The 21,571-nt window shown below is 31.7% G+C and overlaps 6 protein-coding genes across 6 annotated transcripts; 4 read left to right on the forward strand and 2 right to left on the reverse strand.

Annotated features, from left to right (window-relative positions):
- Positions 1-1,318: 1,318 nt before the first annotated feature.
- Positions 1,319-7,339, reverse strand: TBLA0A04220 (uncharacterized protein; the record flags this gene model as incomplete). Its single annotated transcript, XM_004177689.1, has 1 exon — positions 1,319-7,339. The coding sequence occupies one exon, from the start codon at positions 7,337-7,339 to the stop codon at positions 1,319-1,321; it is 6,021 nt and encodes a 2,006-aa protein (XP_004177737.1).
- A 1,223-nt stretch (positions 7,340-8,562) lies between these two features.
- Positions 8,563-9,822, forward strand: HSP42 (heat shock protein HSP42; the record flags this gene model as incomplete). The annotated part of the gene is made up of 1 exon (XM_004177690.1): positions 8,563-9,822. The coding sequence occupies one exon, from the start codon at positions 8,563-8,565 to the stop codon at positions 9,820-9,822; it is 1,260 nt and encodes a 419-aa protein (XP_004177738.1).
- A 290-nt stretch (positions 9,823-10,112) lies between these two features.
- Positions 10,113-12,239, forward strand: SUP35 (translation termination factor GTPase eRF3; the record flags this gene model as incomplete). The annotated part of the gene is made up of 1 exon (XM_004177691.1): positions 10,113-12,239. The coding sequence occupies one exon, from the start codon at positions 10,113-10,115 to the stop codon at positions 12,237-12,239; it is 2,127 nt and encodes a 708-aa protein (XP_004177739.1).
- Positions 12,240-14,143: 1,904 nt separating this feature from the next.
- Positions 14,144-15,847, forward strand: TBLA0A04260 (MFS transporter; the record flags this gene model as incomplete). Its single annotated transcript, XM_004177692.1, has 1 exon — positions 14,144-15,847. The coding sequence occupies one exon, from the start codon at positions 14,144-14,146 to the stop codon at positions 15,845-15,847; it is 1,704 nt and encodes a 567-aa protein (XP_004177740.1).
- Positions 15,848-16,920: 1,073 nt separating this feature from the next.
- Positions 16,921-18,030, forward strand: TBLA0A04270 (uncharacterized protein; the record flags this gene model as incomplete). The annotated part of the gene is made up of 1 exon (XM_004177693.1): positions 16,921-18,030. One exon carries the CDS (start codon positions 16,921-16,923, stop codon positions 18,028-18,030), a length of 1,110 nt encoding a protein of 369 aa, XP_004177741.1.
- A 280-nt stretch (positions 18,031-18,310) lies between these two features.
- TBLA0A04280 (uncharacterized protein) lies at positions 18,311-20,989 on the reverse strand (the record flags this gene model as incomplete). Its single annotated transcript, XM_004177694.1, has 1 exon — positions 18,311-20,989. One exon carries the CDS (start codon positions 20,987-20,989, stop codon positions 18,311-18,313), a length of 2,679 nt encoding a protein of 892 aa, XP_004177742.1.
- Positions 20,990-21,571: the final 582 nt, after the last annotated feature.

Raw genomic sequence — 21,571 nt, forward strand, 5'->3', positions numbered from 1 at the left:
AGAGACTATAGATCTTCGAAGTACAATCTATAACGTGAATCAGATATTTACAAGCTCAATAGTTGATCAAGTCCTGGAAAGTGGAAGTTAGTGTTGTCAAAACATCAGCATTATTTTCCCTGACAAGAATATATTTATAAGTATTGATCGGATATAGGCCCTTACCGTATACTTTCTGAAACTATTCTTATCCCTTATATCTAGTATTATTTGTGATTTCCTCATGATGGATCAATAAATTCTCTTATCAGCATCCATGAAGTAACGTTGGGAGATGACAGAAAAAAAAAATACGCAAAACATTTTGTCAAATAATCAAGGGGATTTACAGTGAATTCTGGTATACAACAGTGTACGACATTCGAATCCTTAATATTAGTATTGCTGTTAGCCATAATTAAGATAATAATTCTTTTTTTTGTATATTGTTTATAGCATAGAAACCTCCTACCCTTTTGAGTAGGAATTAAAATTATAAAAAGTATAAAAATATATAAGATTAGATGTCGACTGAAATATTGGCAATTTATACATTATTTTTGGACAAGATAAGTCAATTCATCGTGGTCTATAAGTGAAAATTTTTCACCTAATCAACCTCACAAGAGTTATGTGCCTTTCATACATAGTATATCCTGTAGAATCTACATGGTGTACTTTAATTAACGACAACGAATTTTCTAATTGGGGTTTTTATTAGCACCGTATATTCACATTATACTATCTTTTATCCTAAACCAGTATATCTACTGTTGTATGTATAAAGACCATGAATATCTAGCAAACAGGTAATTCTTTCATTAAGCCAGAGAAGTTTACCAAATTATATGATTCTTTATTATTAATAAACTTGTGTAACTTCTTGGATATTAAAATTTTTCACCGTTGACTTCCAATCATCTCCTTATATATATTTTCTTCGTTGTCTACCGTTCCTAGTTGTAACAGCTGATACAACTCATCATATTTACAAACTTTTGTAAGGGTGATCAACCACCACCATGTGTTTGCTTAAAAAAATCACTCTAGCTAATACTTCATGAAGCGCGCATCATGAGATGTGCCAGCGTTAATACAACAGTTTCCAATGTCGAATAAAGTTATATATATTCTATATATTAATCACAAAATATTATTCTTTTTAATTTGATAGGAGCTAATACTACCATCAAACCTTCGATCATCGAATAAGATTACATTTGTTGAAGGCGAACTCTTGCCCCTCCTCCTCATCGTTGTTTCTCTCCCCTCCCATTAATTCTTGAAATAAGCTTTCGCTTTTCGTTACAAATAACTAAATAATTTTATTATACAATTTCTAATTTGCATCCATACCGGATAAATATGAATGACCAACTCTACCTAAAAATCTCTTTACAGCTTGTCTTAATTCAGTTGGAACACTTTTATCTAAAATATTCATCACAAGTTTATACATTACTGGACAATATTTCTTGAAATCTTCATCATCAAATTCATAATAACCTTGTAAGATTTCAACAATAACAGGACGCCATGTATTAATACTACGTTCCATAGTTCTATCATCAAGAGCAATATATCCTTTCACTACTCCAACACATATAGAAATCAGACGTCTAATTAATTCATCTTTCTTTTCATCACCATTTAAATAAAGCTTGAATAAAATATCAATCAAAACTGCAGCAGCACTAGTTTCTTGCTTTAATAAATTTGGAATCTTATCAACAACTCTAGCTCCAACTAATCTAGTTCTTAATTCATAATCTTCATTGAAATCTCTAGCAAATTCATAAGATTTTTCTAATAACCCAGTTACCTTAAATGATTGTTCATCAGGAATATGACTCAAGAAATCATCATTTTCAAATAATTCACTTAATAATTCAATCATTAATAATTGTAAAACACATTTAACAACGATAGAATTTTTCACATTGATTCTATGTCTTAATTCTTCCTTTTTATTTGTTGGAACATTTGGTAATTTTTTAACAACTTGTCTTTCAATGATTGGAGAACTTACTAAGGTATTTTCATTTGTATCATTGTCTCCATCAGTAGGTGCTGCTTTATTCGTCACAGTTTCCATATCTTTACCCACATCTTCACTAGATTCTTCATCATGAGCTCGTTGAACTGTTTCTTCAATGGTGCTGTTATTATCTTCGCCTTCTGGTAGTGTAACAATAGCATCTTCTACATATTTTGTAACAGAAGGTTGACGACCTTTATGTAATGGATCATAATCAAATAATTCGGATGCAGTAGTTAATTCGAATAATCTTTCAAAGACTTTTCCAATTTCTTCCCAATGAGTTTTATCAAACTTTAAAATATTTTGTAAAATTAATTGTTGTAAACATGCTCTACCAATTCTAGCAATTGTATCATTTTCTTGACAAATACATGAAACAAGTAATCCTAAGAAACCATCTAACATTTTATTTAATGATTCAAAATAATGTGTGAATAAAGATATTAAATTTCTTAAAGCTTGAATCAATGTTGTTGATAGCCAGACACTTAAATCATCATGACTATTGAATTGGTTAACTTCCCAATGCTTGGAAAGAACTCCAAAAATTGGGAAAAGTAGTTTGGTGCATACATTACCCCAAAATTCATCACTAAAGTCACTTCCATATGTTACAAGAGAATCGAACATATAATCTAGAGCCCTTGATCTAACTTCTAAATCTTCAGCCGTCATAATAGTGTCATTAAAGCAAAATAATAATGGGAACCAAATATCTTGGAATACATCTTTCCCATGAAGTAATTTTTCTCGTTTGACCATGTCTTCTTCCTTTGTAGAATAACATATTCTTGCTACTTCCTTGGTAATTGAACGTAATGATTCTAATGCATGTAAAGATAATTTTTGATATTTTTTATTTTTGGAGATTTCTTTAAACACTTCAGTTAATTCCCCAAATGTATCATCTTGAATAAAAACGTCTTCAAGATGGTTTGCAACAATGTTGGAATATGCTAATTTAAAAGTTCTACCAACAATATGCTCATTTTTAGAACGTGCGGTAAATTGAAGAGATTCAAGAATTGGCTTCCATCCAGATTTAATTTTTGGGGCCTTTAATTTAATAAAATTAGTATAGCATTCCAAAATCATTTCTTGAACTTCATTACTACTTGTATGTTGAATAGTATATTTGAAAGGTTGAAGGAAATCACATTTAAATTCAAAACCTGATAATTCTTCTATATCCAAAAATCTCATTGATAATTGACGTAATGAATCAATGGCGAAAAAAACAACTGCTAGATTAGCATTTGTAGCAATTTGATTAAAAGCAGAACCCATTACAGCCCAAATAGGAGTCCATTCGACTTTAATACGATCCATATTATAGTAACAAACATCTACCATTTTTTGAAGAGAAAACATTCTAGGGGTAGAAGCATCTTGAGAGGATTCAATTTCATCTAGAGCAACGTCTGTCATAGCTGTAATAAAATCTACAATAGCATCACCAGATAATTCTGCACTTCTTGTAAAAATATTATCCATTAACACAACAAGTTCACTTGAAACAATAGATTTTGAGATTTCTGGGGCTAAAGTTTGGTTGTTATGTTTTTCCTGGGCTAATTCCGCAGGTGTAGCCTTCTTTGACCAAATATCAAAAATAGATGCATTTGCAGTTCTAGTGGAATCAATAGATCCCCTGTGGCCTGCAACTCTTGCCTGAGAAACATCTGGAACAGTATTCCTATCAATACCTTTAGAGATTAATTGTAATCTTTCCACTTGAGAAATAACCAATAATACATCTTTCCAAGAATCTTTAAAGAACGTTCCCTCTGATAAAGCTTCTTCAAGTAAAATAGTTATGGCATTGATATTTTTAACTTTTAATTCTTCTACGTTTTGTAAGTTACAAAATTGAACAAGCGCACCAATAAAAGATTTTCTTGCATCGTCGATCCCAAAAATAGTTGATATTTTGATAGAAATCTTCAAACCTTCTAAGCACTTAGAAGTAGATTCAATATCGTCATATTCTTTAAATGGAGGAGTTAAAGCTGCCAAAAATGACATCCAAAGTGTTTCAAAAATTGATTTAACATGTTCTACATGGGATGCACCATAAAATACATCATCTGATCCATCTTTTTTAGTTTTATTCAAGTTTTTGAAAACAAGTTCTGTTTTAGAGGATATTTCCTTGGATACTTGCATATATGCTTCTCTTACCATATCTCTGGAACTAAAAAAATTAAATGCAGATTGAGGTTGTTGATGAATTAAATTTTCATCATTGTTTAACATAGCTTCATGTTGTTCAGAAAGTAATTTGATTTCATTTGCTGAAATCTCATCGAAGATACCAACTAAAAATTCCTTTGGTAAATCGTTGCCATTATCAATACCTTCATTATTTTCTAAAAATTCTTGTAAAGTCATTCTGTTTTTAATTTGAGACGAATGTAAATCTGTATTTAACATGATAATAGAATAAGATAAAACATAAGCAGTATCAGCTTTAGAAAATACACCAGGATTTTGATCACAGAAACGCTCAGCGAATTTTAACATAAATCTATCTATTTTTTGGCCTTCACCTGGAAGTCTAAATTTTTGTAAAAAGGCTCTTAAAGCATCTACAATAGATAGTCCTGAAAAATCAAATTCATCTATAAAGGCATGCATGATTGCAATATTTTCATCATTACCTTCACCCAAATAATCACCAACTTTAGCTAAATCTAAGCCATCAGTTTCTAATAGCCATTTAGCAATTGATTGAGAAGTATCATCAGTTAAAAATCCCTTTGAAATCAATTTTGGAATTGCCCGCTTAGGCTTCATATTAAATATTCTAACACACTCGGATAAATCTGTTTTACGTTGTTTCAAATTATCAAACTGCATTGGGTCTTCTACATCTTGCGAATGACTTAATGAAGAAGTACCATCATCCATATTACTATTTTCTAAACTTAAATTGGATTGATCTCTCCTTTCACTTGATGATAAAACTGATAATGATCTACTAGCTCTAACATTCTTCATAATACTATTATTCAACAATTCTGAGACGGGATGTAAAGCTTTATGGGCCCAAGAACTTAGAGATCTAAGAATGGAAACTATGCAATTTAAAGATGACATTTTCAAAGCATAATCCACCGGGAATGGTAGAACGTCTTGATTCTCTGTGGAAGATGAAAGATTAGAAATAGATAGAAGTGGAAGTTGAGATAAATTGTAAGTAGCTAGAGATTTATTGACCTGCTCATCGAATGCACGCTTTTGAGTTGATGAGACTTCTACTCTTGTTAAAGCTAATCTTGTTAAGTAATCTACAAGTATTTCCATAATATTAGGCATACCAGTATTACAATCATAATTCAAATAAAATTCAATTAAGGTACGTGGATCATTACATAACCTTTGCATGACATATAAGAAATATCTCTTTTGATGAGAAGTAGAGGTCTTTAATTCTGATATGGGGAAATAGATTTCAGTTAAAAATACCGGAATTTCTCTTCTAAACGCTACCCTTAAATTCGAAATCAATATCCACATAATTTCTAAAGTTATTTCATAAACAGAAGAAATAGGAGAAGATGCATTACGTGTCAATGAAAGACACAAATACTGTCTAATTGCATCTACTAATGTAATACGATTTTTACCTAATTTAAAAGAAATATCTGAAAGGAAAACATCGATGTGATCTCTTAACATTGAATGAATTAAATGTAGTGCTAAAAGCTTTGATCTTACGGAATGAGATCTCATATCCATGTCAGCTTCTAAAGTCTTTGCTGACATTTTTACCATTGTTCTAAAGACTAAAAACGCATCTCTAATGATTAATTCTTGAGAATTTGGAATATCATGGGAAGTCTGTTGAGAATCAACTATTTTTTCATCTTCATCATTTAATTTACTCATATTTTGTAAAGTTAGTGGAGCAGCAGATGATGTACTAATATTTGTATCGATATCCACTTCAACATTGGAAAGACTTTCTTGAGTAGTCATTTGATTCTTGCTAGAAGAGTTATCATTAGATGAAGAAGTCTTTTTCAAATCAATTTTAGAAAAAATACCACCTACAATTTGAATTAGAGTAGCTTGTGCGATCCCTTGATTAGAAGAACTTAGGGAAAGAATGAACACATTATAAATAGTTCTCACAGCTTTTAAAAGAGATGCACCATGACATAAGGAGTCCACATCCTCTACTAATATACAACTTGATAATGCTCGTACGATTTGGAGTTCTACTTTTGGATCTGTGCTTTCTCCTTGAAAACAATCCGAGATTGTATCAATCGCAGCATCAATTAATTTTTGCTTTGGAGGTGGTGTTACACCTGATAAGGAATCTTCTGTTTGATCATTGGATGCTGAACAATCTGGTGGGTTAATTAAAATTGTTTCATCCAATGCTCTAAAGGAAAATAATTTTGATAAACAATCTAATGCCTTAAATTGTAATTTAGTAGAAGAACTTCTACAACAAGCTCTTAATGCCTCGAAAATGGATATGGAATCAATGGTATCTGTATTGAATTTTGTTAAATCTTTATGTTTGGATAGAGCATGTTCTACTACTTTTTGAACTGCTGTATTTTTTTTCAAATCTTTTTCTTCTAATAAATCGGTAAGGGTATCTTTAATCAATGATATATTGGAAGTCAAGTTTGGAGTTTGTTTTTTAGGTTTATCAATTACTGGCTGTTGCTTTTGTTGTTGCTTGGAAGTTTCAGATTCTGAAGCATTTGAAACAGGCGTATCTGAAGGTTCAGTATTGTCTTGATTTTCATCTAGACGTGTTTGCTTAACAGATTCATTATCATCAAGATTCTCCAGAGGGGTTTCTTTAACTGAGTTTAGATCATCAGCAACTTCAGCTAAAGCTTCGGCACTATCAGACTGGTTATCTTCTTTTGTAGCTTCTTCTTGATCTTCTTGATCTTCTTCTTTACCTGCTTCTTGATCTTCCTTAGTATCTTCTTCTTGATCTTTCTTTGTATCTTCTTCTGGATCTTCCTCTTTTTCGTTCTTATCATCTATACTTCCATTTTTTTCTTCCTCTACCTTCTTTTCTTCTTGCTCATTATTCTCATCTTTATCTTCATCAAGAACCGTATCCGTTGCATCAGCACCTTGTGAATCATTATCATGTTCTTCATTCAAATCAATTGAATCATTTAATGAGTTATTTGTAGAATCCTTTAAAGAGTTAGTTGTTGAATCTTTCAAAGAATCTTTCACGGAATCCTCTACTGAATCTTTATTAATTGAAGAAACATTTGCTGGATCTTGCAGCGGTTCCACTGGGGGAGCATCTGTCGCCTCTGTTGGAGTAGCCATTGCTAATCAATATGGGGGTTGATGATGATGATCAATTAGTATATGATAATTCTCCTCGAAGGGTTAATTTACTGATTAATGTACAAAACTTCGAAGAGCAAAACACCACCAATATTATCTGGTTCCAATGATTGTATTTGTTTGGATCAATCCAGATTGTCTTTAAGTATTTCTCAATATTGAATATTTAATCCTTAATCGGTAAATTTCTAATATCAATTATTTCACTGGATCGATCATGATGTTTACAGAACTCCTTTACTGAGACTGTCTCATATCTCTGTCCATTTCGGTAGCCAGAAAACAAAACATTCCGAGAATTTATATTTCCCAAAACCGGGTAAAATATTGAAGAATTTGGGAGAGAGAAAAGTCTACAGTTCGAATCTCCAAGAGACCACTGTACATATATAAAATTTAATAGACAAGCTTAAATAAAGGTTCAATAAAATCTAAAGAGAATATGCAAGGTGAGTCGTTTAAAATAAAGAGTCAAACATTTACCCACTAATCAAGTAATTACATGTCAATCTTTAAGAATTGGCTAAGAACAAGCAAATATACGTTTACGGTGTCACCAATTGCATATAGTTATCTATCAAACCGAGTATTAAAGATTCATTTTTGAATGATATTAATATAGCATGAAACACATTACCTATTAAGGCAATCTCTCAAATAATAAAACATAACTTCAGTCTAAGTCATGCTCTATTAATTGCCCAAAATAGAACTTATCAAAGCACAATAGAGACCTTTAGTAGCTAACAAAATATAGGTTATTTAATAATAATAATTATAATAATAATAATGCCTCAATCTAAATTTCATATGGCAAAAATACATCATAAAAAGTAAGGGCTAGTTTATTTTATTGTAAATATGTGTCGTAATAAAGGTTTCTTATATCCGTGGGCCATAAAAAAGATGCGAATGGTTTCTATTCTGGAAAATTCCAGAAGTATATCTGAATCCGGAATTTTTCATTAGGCGCTACGGCATTTTCTGGGGCTAAGGGGTTGGAATGAGTGGGATTGATCTGAGATGATATATATGTGATATTATAACATATAAAAGGATTAGAATACCTTAGCTATCTTTAACATTCAATTGTTGATGCTTTAAAGTTCGAATTATTATATTATTTATTATAATTTAAAAAAACAACATTGAAAATTATCAATACAACTCTACAGAACAATTACTCAACAAGCTTATTTAAAATGAATTTTGGTAACGAATATTCTCTTTACGATTTATTAAACAATTTCTCAAGCCAACAAAACGCAAGAGGTCCAAGAGACAGCCCAAGAGGTAGTCCTTTCGGTGGACCACCAGGACCTCATATGCATCCTCATGGTGGCCCTCATCATGGTGGCCCTCATCATGGCGGTCCTAATTTCGGAGGCCCTAACTTTGGTGGTCCTCGTGGATTTCCTCCAAATAGAGGCGGCCCAATGAGAGGTGAGTTCCCCTTTGGTAGAGGCAATTTTGGTCACCCAATGTTCTCTAGATTTGCATCTCCCCCACCATTCAGCCCATTTATGGATCCAGATGCTTATTATTACAGACCAGCTTACTATTATGTGGATGATGATGACGATGAGGAGGACGATACAGAATATTCTAAGATGGACCAAGATGATGAAGAATCAAAACCAGATGAAGGCGCTGATATCCGTTCCTATTACCATACTCGTCCAAGTAGAGCAGCACCATCACAAGATACTGCTGGTGAACCTCAATTAGCCGATTTCTTAAATGCCTTTTTCGGTAATCGCCAACCAATAGAAGCTGAAACAAAGGATGAAGTTAATCCAATTCTTGGCCCTGAAGAAGCTTCAAAAGAGGCTGAGCCATCAAAGGAAGAACCAAAGGAGGAACTGAAGAATCTTCCTGCTGAAGAATCTTCTTTAGATAAAGAAAAACCAGAGGATGAAACTAAAAAGCAAGATTCCGCTTCTAAGCCAAGGCCATTAATGAAGAAGAAAAGCTCTTCATTCCTACATAAACCTGCTCATGGCCATGCTGTAGACCCTCTTCAAGTCTCAAGACCAGAGCATCGTATGGACTTGCCATTCTCTCCTGAAATCAATGTTTATAATTGTGAAAATTCATATACTGTAGTAATGGGTTTACCAGGTGCAAGTTCAAAATCTTTCAAAGTAGATTTCCATCCAACCTCTCACGAATTGCTAATTAAGGGTAATATTGAAGATAAAGTTAATATCGATGAAGAATTTTTAAAGATTGCAGAATTGAAATACGGTGCATTTGAAAGATCTATCAAGTTCCCATTATTACCTCATATTGATGATACGAAAATCAAAGCTTCTTATTCCAATGGGTTGTTGCAGATTAAAGTTCCCAAGATTTTGGATAGTGCTGAAAAACCAATTCCAAAGAAAAGAATCGTTATTGAAGAGGTTCCTGATGAAGAATTAGAATTTGAAAAAAATCCAAATCCAGAAATTAAAATTTAAATGATTTAAAAAATATATATTTGTAGTTTTATATATTTATATAAATATTTTTAGAATTAATACACTTTTAAAGTCTTTCTATTTTCAAAGTAAACCTACGGTTTAAGTTGTCACATGATTGTTTGTCACGTGCAAATTTCTTTCCGAAAGAAAGTCTTGAAAAATTTTGTGCGTATTATTAAAAAAAAAAGTTGATGCTTAAATTTGGAAATAGTTTAAAAATAATTTTTTTTAATTTAAAATTATATTATATATAGCATTAATCATTCATAGCAATCCCATAGTTAAATATGTCTGGTCAAGAACAACAAGCTGATAAAACTCAGCAAAATCAAGCTAACCCTACTCAAGGTGGTGGCTACCAACAATACCAACAATATAACCAGGGTCAAGGCTACCAACAATATAACCAAGGTGGCTACCAACAATATAACCAAGGCCAAGCTGGCTACCAACAGTACAACCAACAAGGTTATCAACAATATAATCAACAAGGCGGCTATCAACAATATAATCAAGCTGCTGGATACCAACAATACAACCAACAAGGTGGTTATCAACCTCAATATAACCAACAACAAGTCCAAGGCTACAGACAAAATTACAATAAAGGTAGAGGGGGTTATAAAAATTATAACAACCGTAATAACTATAACAATTCTTACAATAACGGCAGTAATTACAACCAAAATGCTTACATGAATTCTCAACCATTCCAACCACAACAAAACCAAGGTATGACTTTGGAAGATTTCCAAAAGCAACAACAATCTACTGTCACTGACACTAAGCCTAAAAAAACTCTAAAATTAGTTTCTAGTTCCGGTATTAAATTAGCAAATGCTACCAAAAAATCAGAAAAAAAGAAAGAAGAGGAACCCAAAGCTGCCGAATCCAAGGAAGACGCCAAACCTGTTACCAAGGAAGAAGGCAAGCCTGCTGCTAAGGAAGAAGAAAAGAAAACTGATTTACCTGCAGTTGAAAAATTATCCATTTCTGATGATACTAAAGAATCTTCAGTTCCATCAATTATACCTTCAACTTCCGCTCCAGCTGGTGGTTCTGACGCCTTAGTTAAGGAACAAGAAGACGAAGTTGATGAAGAAGTTGTTAAGGATATGTTTGGTGGTAAAGATCATGTTTCAATTATCTTCATGGGTCACGTTGATGCTGGTAAATCTACCATGGGTGGTAATCTTTTATATCTAACAGGTTCTGTTGATAAAAGAACTGTAGAAAAATACGAAAGAGAAGCTAAAGATGCTGGTAGACAAGGTTGGTATTTATCTTGGGTTATGGATACCAATAAAGAAGAAAGAAATGATGGTAAAACTATTGAAGTTGGTAGAGCTTATTTCGAAACTGAAAAGAGACGTTATACCATTCTTGATGCTCCAGGTCACAAAATGTATGTTTCTGAAATGATTGGTGGTGCCTCTCAAGCCGATGTTGGTATCTTGGTCATTTCCGCAAGAAAGGGTGAATATGAAACTGGTTTTGAAAAAGGTGGTCAAACTCGTGAACATGCTTTATTAGCAAAGACTCAAGGTGTTAATAATATGATTGTCGTCGTTAACAAGATGGATGACCCTACTGTCAACTGGTCTAAAGAACGTTATGACCAATGTGTTTCTAACATTACAAATTTCCTAAAAGCAATTGGTTATAATGTCAAGGAAGATGTTATTTTCATGCCTGTTTCTGGTTTCAGTGGTGCTGGTTTGAAAGACCGCGTTGACTCCAAAACATGTCCATGGTACACTGGCCCTGCCTTATTGGAATACTTAGATTCTATGACCCATGTTGATCGTCATATCAACTCCCCATTCATGCTTCCAATTTCTGGTAAAATGAAAGATATGGGTACTGTTGTCGAAGGTAAAATTGAATCTGGTCACATTAAGAAGGGTCAATCTACATTAATGATGCCTAACAAGATTCCAATTGAAATTCAAAACATTTATAACGAAACTGAAAATGAAGTCGAAATGGCTATTTGTGGTGAACAAGTTAAATTAAGAATTAAAGGGGTTGAAGAAGAAGATATTTCCCCAGGTTTTGTCTTAACTTCTCCAAAGAACCCAATTAAAAATGTTACAAGATTTGTTGCTCAAATTGCTATTGTAGAATTAAAATCCATTATGTCTGCAGGTTTCTCCTGTGTCATGCATGTCCATACTGCTATTGAAGAAGTTACTATTACTAGGCTACTTCACAAACTTGAAAAGGGTACAAACCGTAAATCTAAGAAACCACCTGCATTTGCCAAGAAGGGTATGAAGATTATTGCTTTGTTGGAAACTGAAGAACCAGTATGTATTGAAACTTACGAAGATTATCCTCAATTAGGTAGATTTACATTAAGAGATCAAGGTACTACTATTGCTATCGGTAAGATTGTTAAAACCATCTCATAATTTGTTATTAGCTTGGTGTAACACATATTACTTTATATATCGTAAATACTTTTTATAATTGTAAATTAGATCGTTTATTACTGCCTGTTGTTCGTTGTTATTGAATAGCATGCTCCTTTGTTTAGTATGATGGGCTACCTTCCTATGTTATTTGAGAATCTATGTGGTGAGTATAAGATCATAGTGACTAGTAATAGTAAATATATATATATATATGATTTTATATATTTTATCAGAAAAAATTAGCATAAATTATAAGAGAATTAAGGTTGCAATTTATTTATTCATTAACAATATGAAACCATGTTTCATTAGTAGAGTCATAAATGTTTTTTCCCCTACCTAGTTCATTTACCTTAAAGTCTAGTTGTAATTAGCACATAGTATACTACAATATATTGATATACATATTTGCATATCTTTCAAGTATGTAGATTAGAAGAAAAACATGAAATATCAGAATAATTGTAAATCTTCTGAAAAAACTTCTGGTTTGAATCCGGCCAGTTAATCTTTTCAAAAATAATACTATAACTATTTGATTTTTATTCAAATTAGGTTACTAGTAACTTTTATATACTGGAACTGTTTGATATTTTTTGTCGTTATACATAAAACAGTATATATACTGTTTCAGGATAAAAGGGACTATAAAGTGAATATATATTACTAATAAAAACCCCAATAAGATAATTCATTGTCACCAAATGGAGTACATCCTGTAACTACCACAGGATATACTAAGCCTACAAGACAGACAACAATTGAAAGAATCGCTTGGATGAAAAATTTTCACGAATAGACGATGATGAATTGACTTTTCTAGGCCAAAAACAATTTATAAAATGCCAACATTTTATTCGACGCCTAATCCTTATATTTTATATACTTTATATGATTTTTATTCCTACTTAAATGGGTAGGAGGTTTCTATGCTATAAAATACTTACTAAAAAAAGAACTATTCTCTAAATTATGACTGACAGTGATACTAATAAAAAGGATTCTAATGTTGAACAGGAATTATTTTCCAAAATCGGTAACTTTGCCGCCAACTATTAGAAATAAACATATAGACGAAAAAAAAATATAAAAAAATATCAAAAACCAAATATATCTGATAATTCTATTCGGCCGAACTATTGAATACTAATTTAAAGAAATAAATTGTCCTTTATCGAGCTCAAATAATCCATTAGATAATAAGATTTTATAATTTTTATTTTACTTGTTTAGAACTTGAGCTTCCTTTACAGGAACATTTCATAAGCAAATCAATATTAATTTTATCTTTACGATGGATCTTGTTGACTAACGTCTATTGTAAGAGGAAACTATGCACAACCATTTCAATAGAGAATGTCTAACTCCTAGGATTAAAGCCCTTCACAGTCCCTACGGATTTTTACAGGAAAAAATATTGGTTGTAAAAATTTTATCATCCAATAACAGAAATTTTTTTCGTTTGAAGGAATTATTTACATCCAACTATTATTGTATTCTACATTAATAATATGTAGCTAAAATTTTTATTAGAGCTCCTGGTATTTTATATCTCGGACGAGTTCAAATTTTTACAGATGATATCTTATCCTGTAAATATACGTAGGAGTTCTGAAAGGCTTCAATACTATTATTTAATTTTTATTCGGCCGAGCTTAAGATTCTTACTATCAAAGTTACGGCCGAGTTATCAATTCTTGGAAATAATTCCAAGGCTACGGGCATTTGTTAGATGGAATAATAGCGTCATTAATTAACTAAGACTAACAGATAAAAAATAAATAAAATAAAATAAAATACAAGAAATAAGATGATGTATTTAAGCAAGTGGGGTATAATTCAATAAAAATGAAGTTAGTTACAATGGAATCATAATTATCTTATCAATCCAAAACACCTGAATGTATCTTGATTCTTTTAAAAATACTTTTTTCGTTGATATTTTAGAATATTTCAATGTAATACAAATTATAGAATATCCAAATGACATATCTACTTCATCTTCATCTTTAAATAAAAAATTTTCTAATCAAGACGAGAAAAAAAATTCAATACTTCTAAAAGACGATAGCTCGATAAAAGATTATATTCCAGAATACCATTATAGCCCGAAACTAAGTTCATCTCAAATAGATATAAGGCATTCAGAGCTTTCTAGTGATGAAACCGTTCAAGATACAGAATGGATCCTCAGGGATCCTTATTGTGTTACATGGCATAATGAAAATGATATAGATAACCCACAAAATTGGTCAATAAGAATGAAAACAGTGATGATGATTCAAACTTCAATATTAACTTGTGTCACCTATATGGGTGCCTCAATATATACTCCAGGACAAGAGGATATTCAGAACGAATTTAATGTGGGCCATATTGTCGGTACCTTAAATTTATCTGTGTATGTTCTTGGTTATGGATTTGGACAAGTATTTTTTGCACCTCTTTCAGAAGTCAGTACTATTGATAGACAGATAATATATTCGCTAACTTTATTATTTTATTCAATTTTCCAAATTGGATGTGCTACCGTCAATAATATTGGAGGGTTAATTGTCATTAGATTCATTACTGGATTTTTATCTTCCCAAGCTTTGGCAACCACTGGTGCAACAATGGCTGATTTTTTAGATGCAAGGTATTACGCTTATTTATTAGGTTTATGGTCAGTAGGTGCCATAGCAGCCCCGATTTTAGCACCTCTCTTGGGTGCTTGTATGGTTGTTGCCAAGAATTGGAGATGGATTTTTTGGTTTCTATGTTGGTTAAGTGCAACAATTACCTTAATTACCATGTTTTTTTACCCAGAGACTAATCATGCTAACATATTACATCGTCGTGCTAAGCGTCTCAGAAAACAGATAGGAGATAATAAATACTATACAATGGATGAGAAAAAAATGCAAACTTTATCATATAAAGAATTTGCCATTACAATTTTATATAAACCATTTAAAATAATGATCCATGAACCAATCATTATGGCGTTTGATGTTTACTCAGCATTGGTATATGCGGTGTTTTATATTTTCTTCGAGGCTTTCCCCTTAGTATTTAGCGGTATCTATCACTTTACCTTAATTGAACTTGGACTATCATATATGGGGTTTGCTGTTGGTACTGCTATATCTTACCCACTTTTTGCATGGTTTATTTACAAATATATTAGTCCAAAATTAGATCTTCCGAGGTTTCAACCAGAATCTTTCTTGGTAATTATCCTATATCTTTGTTGGCTGTTTCCAATAGCTTTGTTCATGTTTGGTTGGACAGCAGGAGTTCATTGGTCATTACCCATGGTTTCAGAAATTGTATTTTGTATTTTTCAATTTACTTTTTTCCAAATTATTTTTACATATTTAGCCCTATCTTATCCAACTCACGTGGCATCTGTATTTGCTGGTAACGGTGTAGTAAGATCATGTTTAGCAGGGGCCTTCCCACTATTCGGAGATATTTTGTTTAATAATTTAGCTACACCAAAATTTCCTGTTGCCTGGGGTTGTTCTGTTTTAGGATTTATAGCTTTGGCAATGTGTACAATTCCTTTTCTTATCTATAAATTTGGTGCTTATTTGCGTAGTAAATCAAGCTATACTGATTAAAATTTCCATTCTTAATATCGTGCTTACAGAAATGATATATATATGTATATATTCTACTAGTTTTACTAGTTTTACTAATTTTACTTCAAGAGGAGTATAGCATACTAAACCTAGTCTGCTCTGTTTCTTCCTTGGAGGCTTAATAATTTAAAATCCTTCTTGTAGATAGGCTGCAAGTATTAATTTCTACGACATAAGCTTATTTATACTTTCAATCCCTCAGTTCATATTAGAAAAAATATATTAACTCAAGTAAAGTGTATAATAATTATCCGAACATTATATTTTTACAACTTTCAATTGTTAGTTTTAAAACTGATGGCATGTAAAAAAAGATATATATCATTTTTTTTATAAACAATCAGAAATTGTACACATGGTTTCATCACAAGTCAAAAAATTTTTTCTCCCCTCATGTTGAAACAAATTTGAAACACACAACTTTAATTTTACATTAAGGGTACCATCTATCCTATTGCCCAACTTCATAATTTAAAAATCGAATCTTTATAATATTGTAGCACAATATCAGTAAATTCTTTTTCTATTTGGTGAAAAAAAACTTAATTAGGATCACATTTCACAAGTGTCTCTTTCCTCTATAGTTATTATACTCCTGCAAGTTGCTGGTTTTGTGCATTATATCTCATTTTTTAATTGTTAATTTGTATTAATATACCAGATTTATATAAGCAATTTTCCTGTTTAGCTTACATTCTCCGTTCCTACGTGAATATCTGTGGGGTTACAAACCTGCTCAAAATTTAATAATAGTTCCAAATTGAGAATATTTTCGCGCTGGTTGCTGGTGAAAACCCTGAAAATGTATAGTTAAAAGATGGCTTTACTAAATGAAATAGATGGTTATTATTAGAAATTTGTGAATAAATCTATTAAATGAACAAGCCAGGGACGATGTTAGGTTAAAAATCAATCGTATATAAAGAGTGATAGTATTGGTAAAATAATGGTTGTAATTATAGGAAAAAATCATCAAGAAAAGAGATCATTCTTTCAACTCTATCAATCATAATAACCAACTCTAAATTCTTTAGACACAATATATCCATAGAATGCAATACAAACAAACATTAACTGCTGCTGCACTAGCTTCAACTGCCTTAGCTGCTTACAAACCAAATGAACCATGGTCTACTTTAACGCCAACTGCAACTTATTCAAATGCTTTAACTGATTATACTGGTTCTTTTGGTATTGCAGTCGTTCCTTTAGCAACAACTGCCTCATCAGCCGCCAAAGCTAAGAGAGACGCTGTTTCCCAAATTGGTGATGGCCAAATCCAAGCTGCTACTACTACCACTTCTACCGTTGCTCCAAAGAAGAGCACAGCTGCTGCTGTATCTCAAATCGGTGATGGTCAAATTCAAGCCACTACCAAGACTGAAGCCCCAAAACAAACTGCCGCTGCCGTCTCTCAAATCGGTGATGGTCAAATCCAAGCCACTACCAAGACTGAAGCCCCAAAACAAACTGCCGCTGCCGTCTCTCAAATCGGTGATGGTCAAATCCAAGCCACTACCAAGACTGAAGCCCCAAAACAAACTGCCGCTGCTGTCTCTCAAATCGGTGATGGCCAAATCCAAGCCACTACTAATACCGTTTTAACAAAAGAAAGTGCTGCTGCAGTTTCCCAAATTGGCGATGGTCAAATTCAAGCTACTACTAAAGCTCAAGCTCCAAAAAGCACAGCTGCTGCTGTATCTCAAATAGGTGATGGTCAAATCCAAGCTACCACAAGAAAAACCACTACATTAGACGGTAAAACTTTCACACCATCGGCTACTGAAGATGGCTCTAAAACTACATCCACAACTCCAGCTCAAAATTCACCATCTGATGAAGATTCCTTCTTCCAAGCTGAAGCCTGTAAGAATAATGGTACATTATCTATGACGTTAAAAAATGGTATTTTAACTGATATTAAAGGTAGAGTTGGTTCTATTGTAGCTAACAGACAATTCCAATTTGATGGTCCACCACCACAAGCTGGTGCCATTTATGCTGCTGGTTGGTCTATTACCCCAGAAGGTAACTTAGCTATTGGTTCTAATGATGTCTTCTACCAATGTTTATCTGGTAATTTCTACAATCTATACGATGAAAGTCAAGGTAAGCAATGTCAAAAAGTTTATTTACAAGCTATTGAATTAGTGAACTGTTAAATTTGATTCTATTAATTTCTGCATCATGTTTCCTCTCATTATTTATCTTTCTGTTTTCTCCATTGCATTCAAATTTTAACTCATGCCTTTTATGATCTGTTTCACTTTTTTTAACGTTTTATAAACATTTATATTCTCTGTATTTTAAACATATTTGATTATCTTTAGAAAAATATTGTTACCTTCTACATATATTTCAATGTGAATGTAACATACCTTTAAGGAATCTATAAAGAGGTATGCTATATATATATATTTATTTACGTTATGATAAGAGGGGTTAATAGAAGTTTGGTAATTCTCCCAAACTTTCATTAATAACATCTGTAACCCATTCTAAATTATTTTCCAAAAATTGATTCATTAAATCTTCAGTAACACCTTGTGATAAATTATATTCTAATTGAGGCTCTAATTCATCTCTTTTATTGAAAACTATAGGATTATAATTGGAAAGAATAGTTAATATCTCATTTAAAATGGGTTGATTATATGAAGCCAAAGTTTCTGGATTATTTAAGTTATGCATTACTTTATGAGAATTTTTAATATTTAATCCCCATTTCATTGCAATTTTTCTTTGAACCGAAACTGGGATACTTTTACCTTCAAATCCATTACTCCAAAATCGATTTGTATAAGTAGTTAATGCATTATTCTTTGCTAAATAATGAATATATTTAAACATGGAACAAGCCACCGAAATACTAATATATGATTGTCCCAGATCATTAGCAAACCCGTTAAGTACACGCATATTAGAAGTAAAAGTATCATTTATTGAATTGAGAATATTATTAATAGTATTATCTTGCAAAGTTGGAGGGTTATTATTTCCAACTCGATTATTAGAATCATTTGAAGTAATATTTAATTGCAATTTTTTAAAAGCTATTCTTAATAGACAAGAAGATTGGAAAATCCATAACTTTACTATGGTAAAACAAATCAATCTATTAATTGCAAATTTGAAATTTGTTGGGATATGTGATTTATATTTTTCTTGTTGATATTCAGAAACGATTGTGAATAATTGGCAATAGGATGAGATTGCCTTTGAAGTAAAATCATGATAATAAGGAGAATATTTGATAGCATCCTTTTTACAAAGTTCTTCGAAATGGAATAATAAAGTTTGATAGATGTTTAATAAAGTACTATAACCTAAGATATTGATACGTAAAAGAGTGGCATTTTGTAAGTGATAAGCGTTAAGGGTAGCACCTCTCCAAGAAGATTCATTATTATTCAAAAATCCAGTGGGGCTATTTGATTTTAATTTTGATAGGGGAAATTTTTTATCTAATATTGATTTTAAAATTTCCACATTTTCTAAAACTGTGGATAAATTAGCATTTCCAGTAAAATATTGTAAACTTTGAATTAAATGAACCATAGATATATGGAATTTATATTGATCTAATAATATTTGTGATAAAGTGGAATCGAAACCTGGCGCGTTGTTATCTTCAAACATATCCATCGGAGTTTTATCAGAAGAAGCATCTCGCATGAATAAATTTAAATAAATATCTTCACTTCCAAACATATCACCTTCACTTAAAGAAGTTTGCATTATAATCATTTGAAGGCCAAACCAAAGTTTTCTTCTAAAATTCAATCCGGAAGTAGTTATCCCATTAGAAGAGATTAATCTATCATATTTAGTTGGCTCATTATAAAGACCCAAAGTCAAAGCCATTTGGTACAAACATTTGATTGATAATAAAGTTTCATTATTGGCATGGTTTTTCAAACTTTCTGGATTTAAATATTCTGCAATATAGAAATACAATAGACAACAGAGAGATAATTCATTTGTATATTTGAAAACGTTTAACAAGTATAATAATTTATGTGATAATAATGAAAATTGTCTTGCATATTGTAATGCATCTTTACCTTGTATCGTTTTCCTTTGCGGATCAATAGAATAACATTTTAAGGAGATTGTAATTATAATCAAGAAAAGAGTTAATGTTTCTAGTTTTTTCCGAACATTTTCATCACCAATATTAATTTGTAATCTATTTGGTATTGATAAATCAAAGATTTCCTTTAATTCATCTTCGAAATCATTAATTTCCAAGATGGGGAATAAGGGGTAAATGTCTTGATAAAAAGTCTTTAATAGAGAATCGATAGTTTCTCTATCCATTAATAATATTTCAATCTCTGTCAAAAGAGTCTTTAAAATGGGTAATGATAATGGGTTTACATTAGAATTGATATCATATGAACTATAAATGAAATTTACAGGCGGCACATTTTCAGTAGATAATTTTTGGAATTGAATACTTGTCTTTATAGCATTTTCCAAGAATACCAGTAAACTAACTTCTTTAGCAGTGGCTGCTGTTGTAGTGGTGGTAGAATTTGTTAATCTTGGAACTAGTTTCCCTTCTGAATTTAAAATGACACTATCTTGTAATTCGAAAAGTGCTGTACCATGAGCGGCTCCTGCAAATGCTCTTGAGAAATGATCACTTTGAACAATAGTATGTAAGCCAAATGGTGGTTCAATAAAAGTGATAGTACCATATGCAACCATCGTATCACTTGGATGCCAAAGGGATAATATGAGAGGAGAGTTTGGCAAGTTTGAATTTGTCAAGTTTGCATTTGGTAACTCTGATGGTGATACCTCTGATGGTGGTAAATTATTATTAAAATCATGATGATCCGTTATTGAAGATGGAGTATGAGTATAACCTATTGTCATAAGCTGGTCTGTTGTTGGCATTACACTTTTTTTCGGTTGTGACATACTTTTTGGAGTATCTAAAGAATCTGGAAGAGAGTCATCTGATACGGGAGTGGAATAAGTATAAGTACATAAAGTCGATGATTTGATACATCTCATACATGAAGGATGTTGCTGGTCACATTTAACTTTACGTCTACGACATGTTAGACAAACTTTTGAAGGTCTTGGTTTTTTAACACCTCTACGAGACATTGTAGTGGGGCAGCTGTGCTTTTACTTATATATATATATATATTTATATATGATAATAATAACAAGATTTTCTTAGTAATTTAATAATTGGTAGTAATAATTTTTCAATAAATAAAAGATATAGAAAGATAGGATTTCGGCCGAATTAAAAAAAATATAAGTATCAATTACATAAAAGTGTCACCCGTTCTCGGCCGAAATTCAAATTTCAAAGATTAGCTAATTAATAAATAAATAGATAAATGTTTAGGTAAACATAGGTCTTGTCATAAGTTTATCCGATAAAATAAATCTGAATAAAAGAGTTCTATTGTGTTTACTGGAAACACTAAAAAAAAACCGTTCCGTATATGGAGTATTCCTTGTGTATATTACTTACACATGTGTATACATATATTGTTTTACCCTTTATATAGGGAAAAAAACGGGTCTTATATGATCTATATTGATACTTAGTAATAACATATAATTAAAACATTTAAGGTTGAAGCATTTACGAATAAAGAAAGTACGCATGCCTAAAGTGTAAACATTATGTAATTCTACGAATGCCCATGTGGATTCTATTTACAACTTTCATTT

This window comes from Henningerozyma blattae, chromosome 1, assembly GCF_000315915.1.
Source record: "Henningerozyma blattae CBS 6284 chromosome 1, complete genome".
Lineage (NCBI taxonomy): Eukaryota > Fungi > Ascomycota > Saccharomycetes > Saccharomycetales > Saccharomycetaceae > Henningerozyma > Henningerozyma blattae.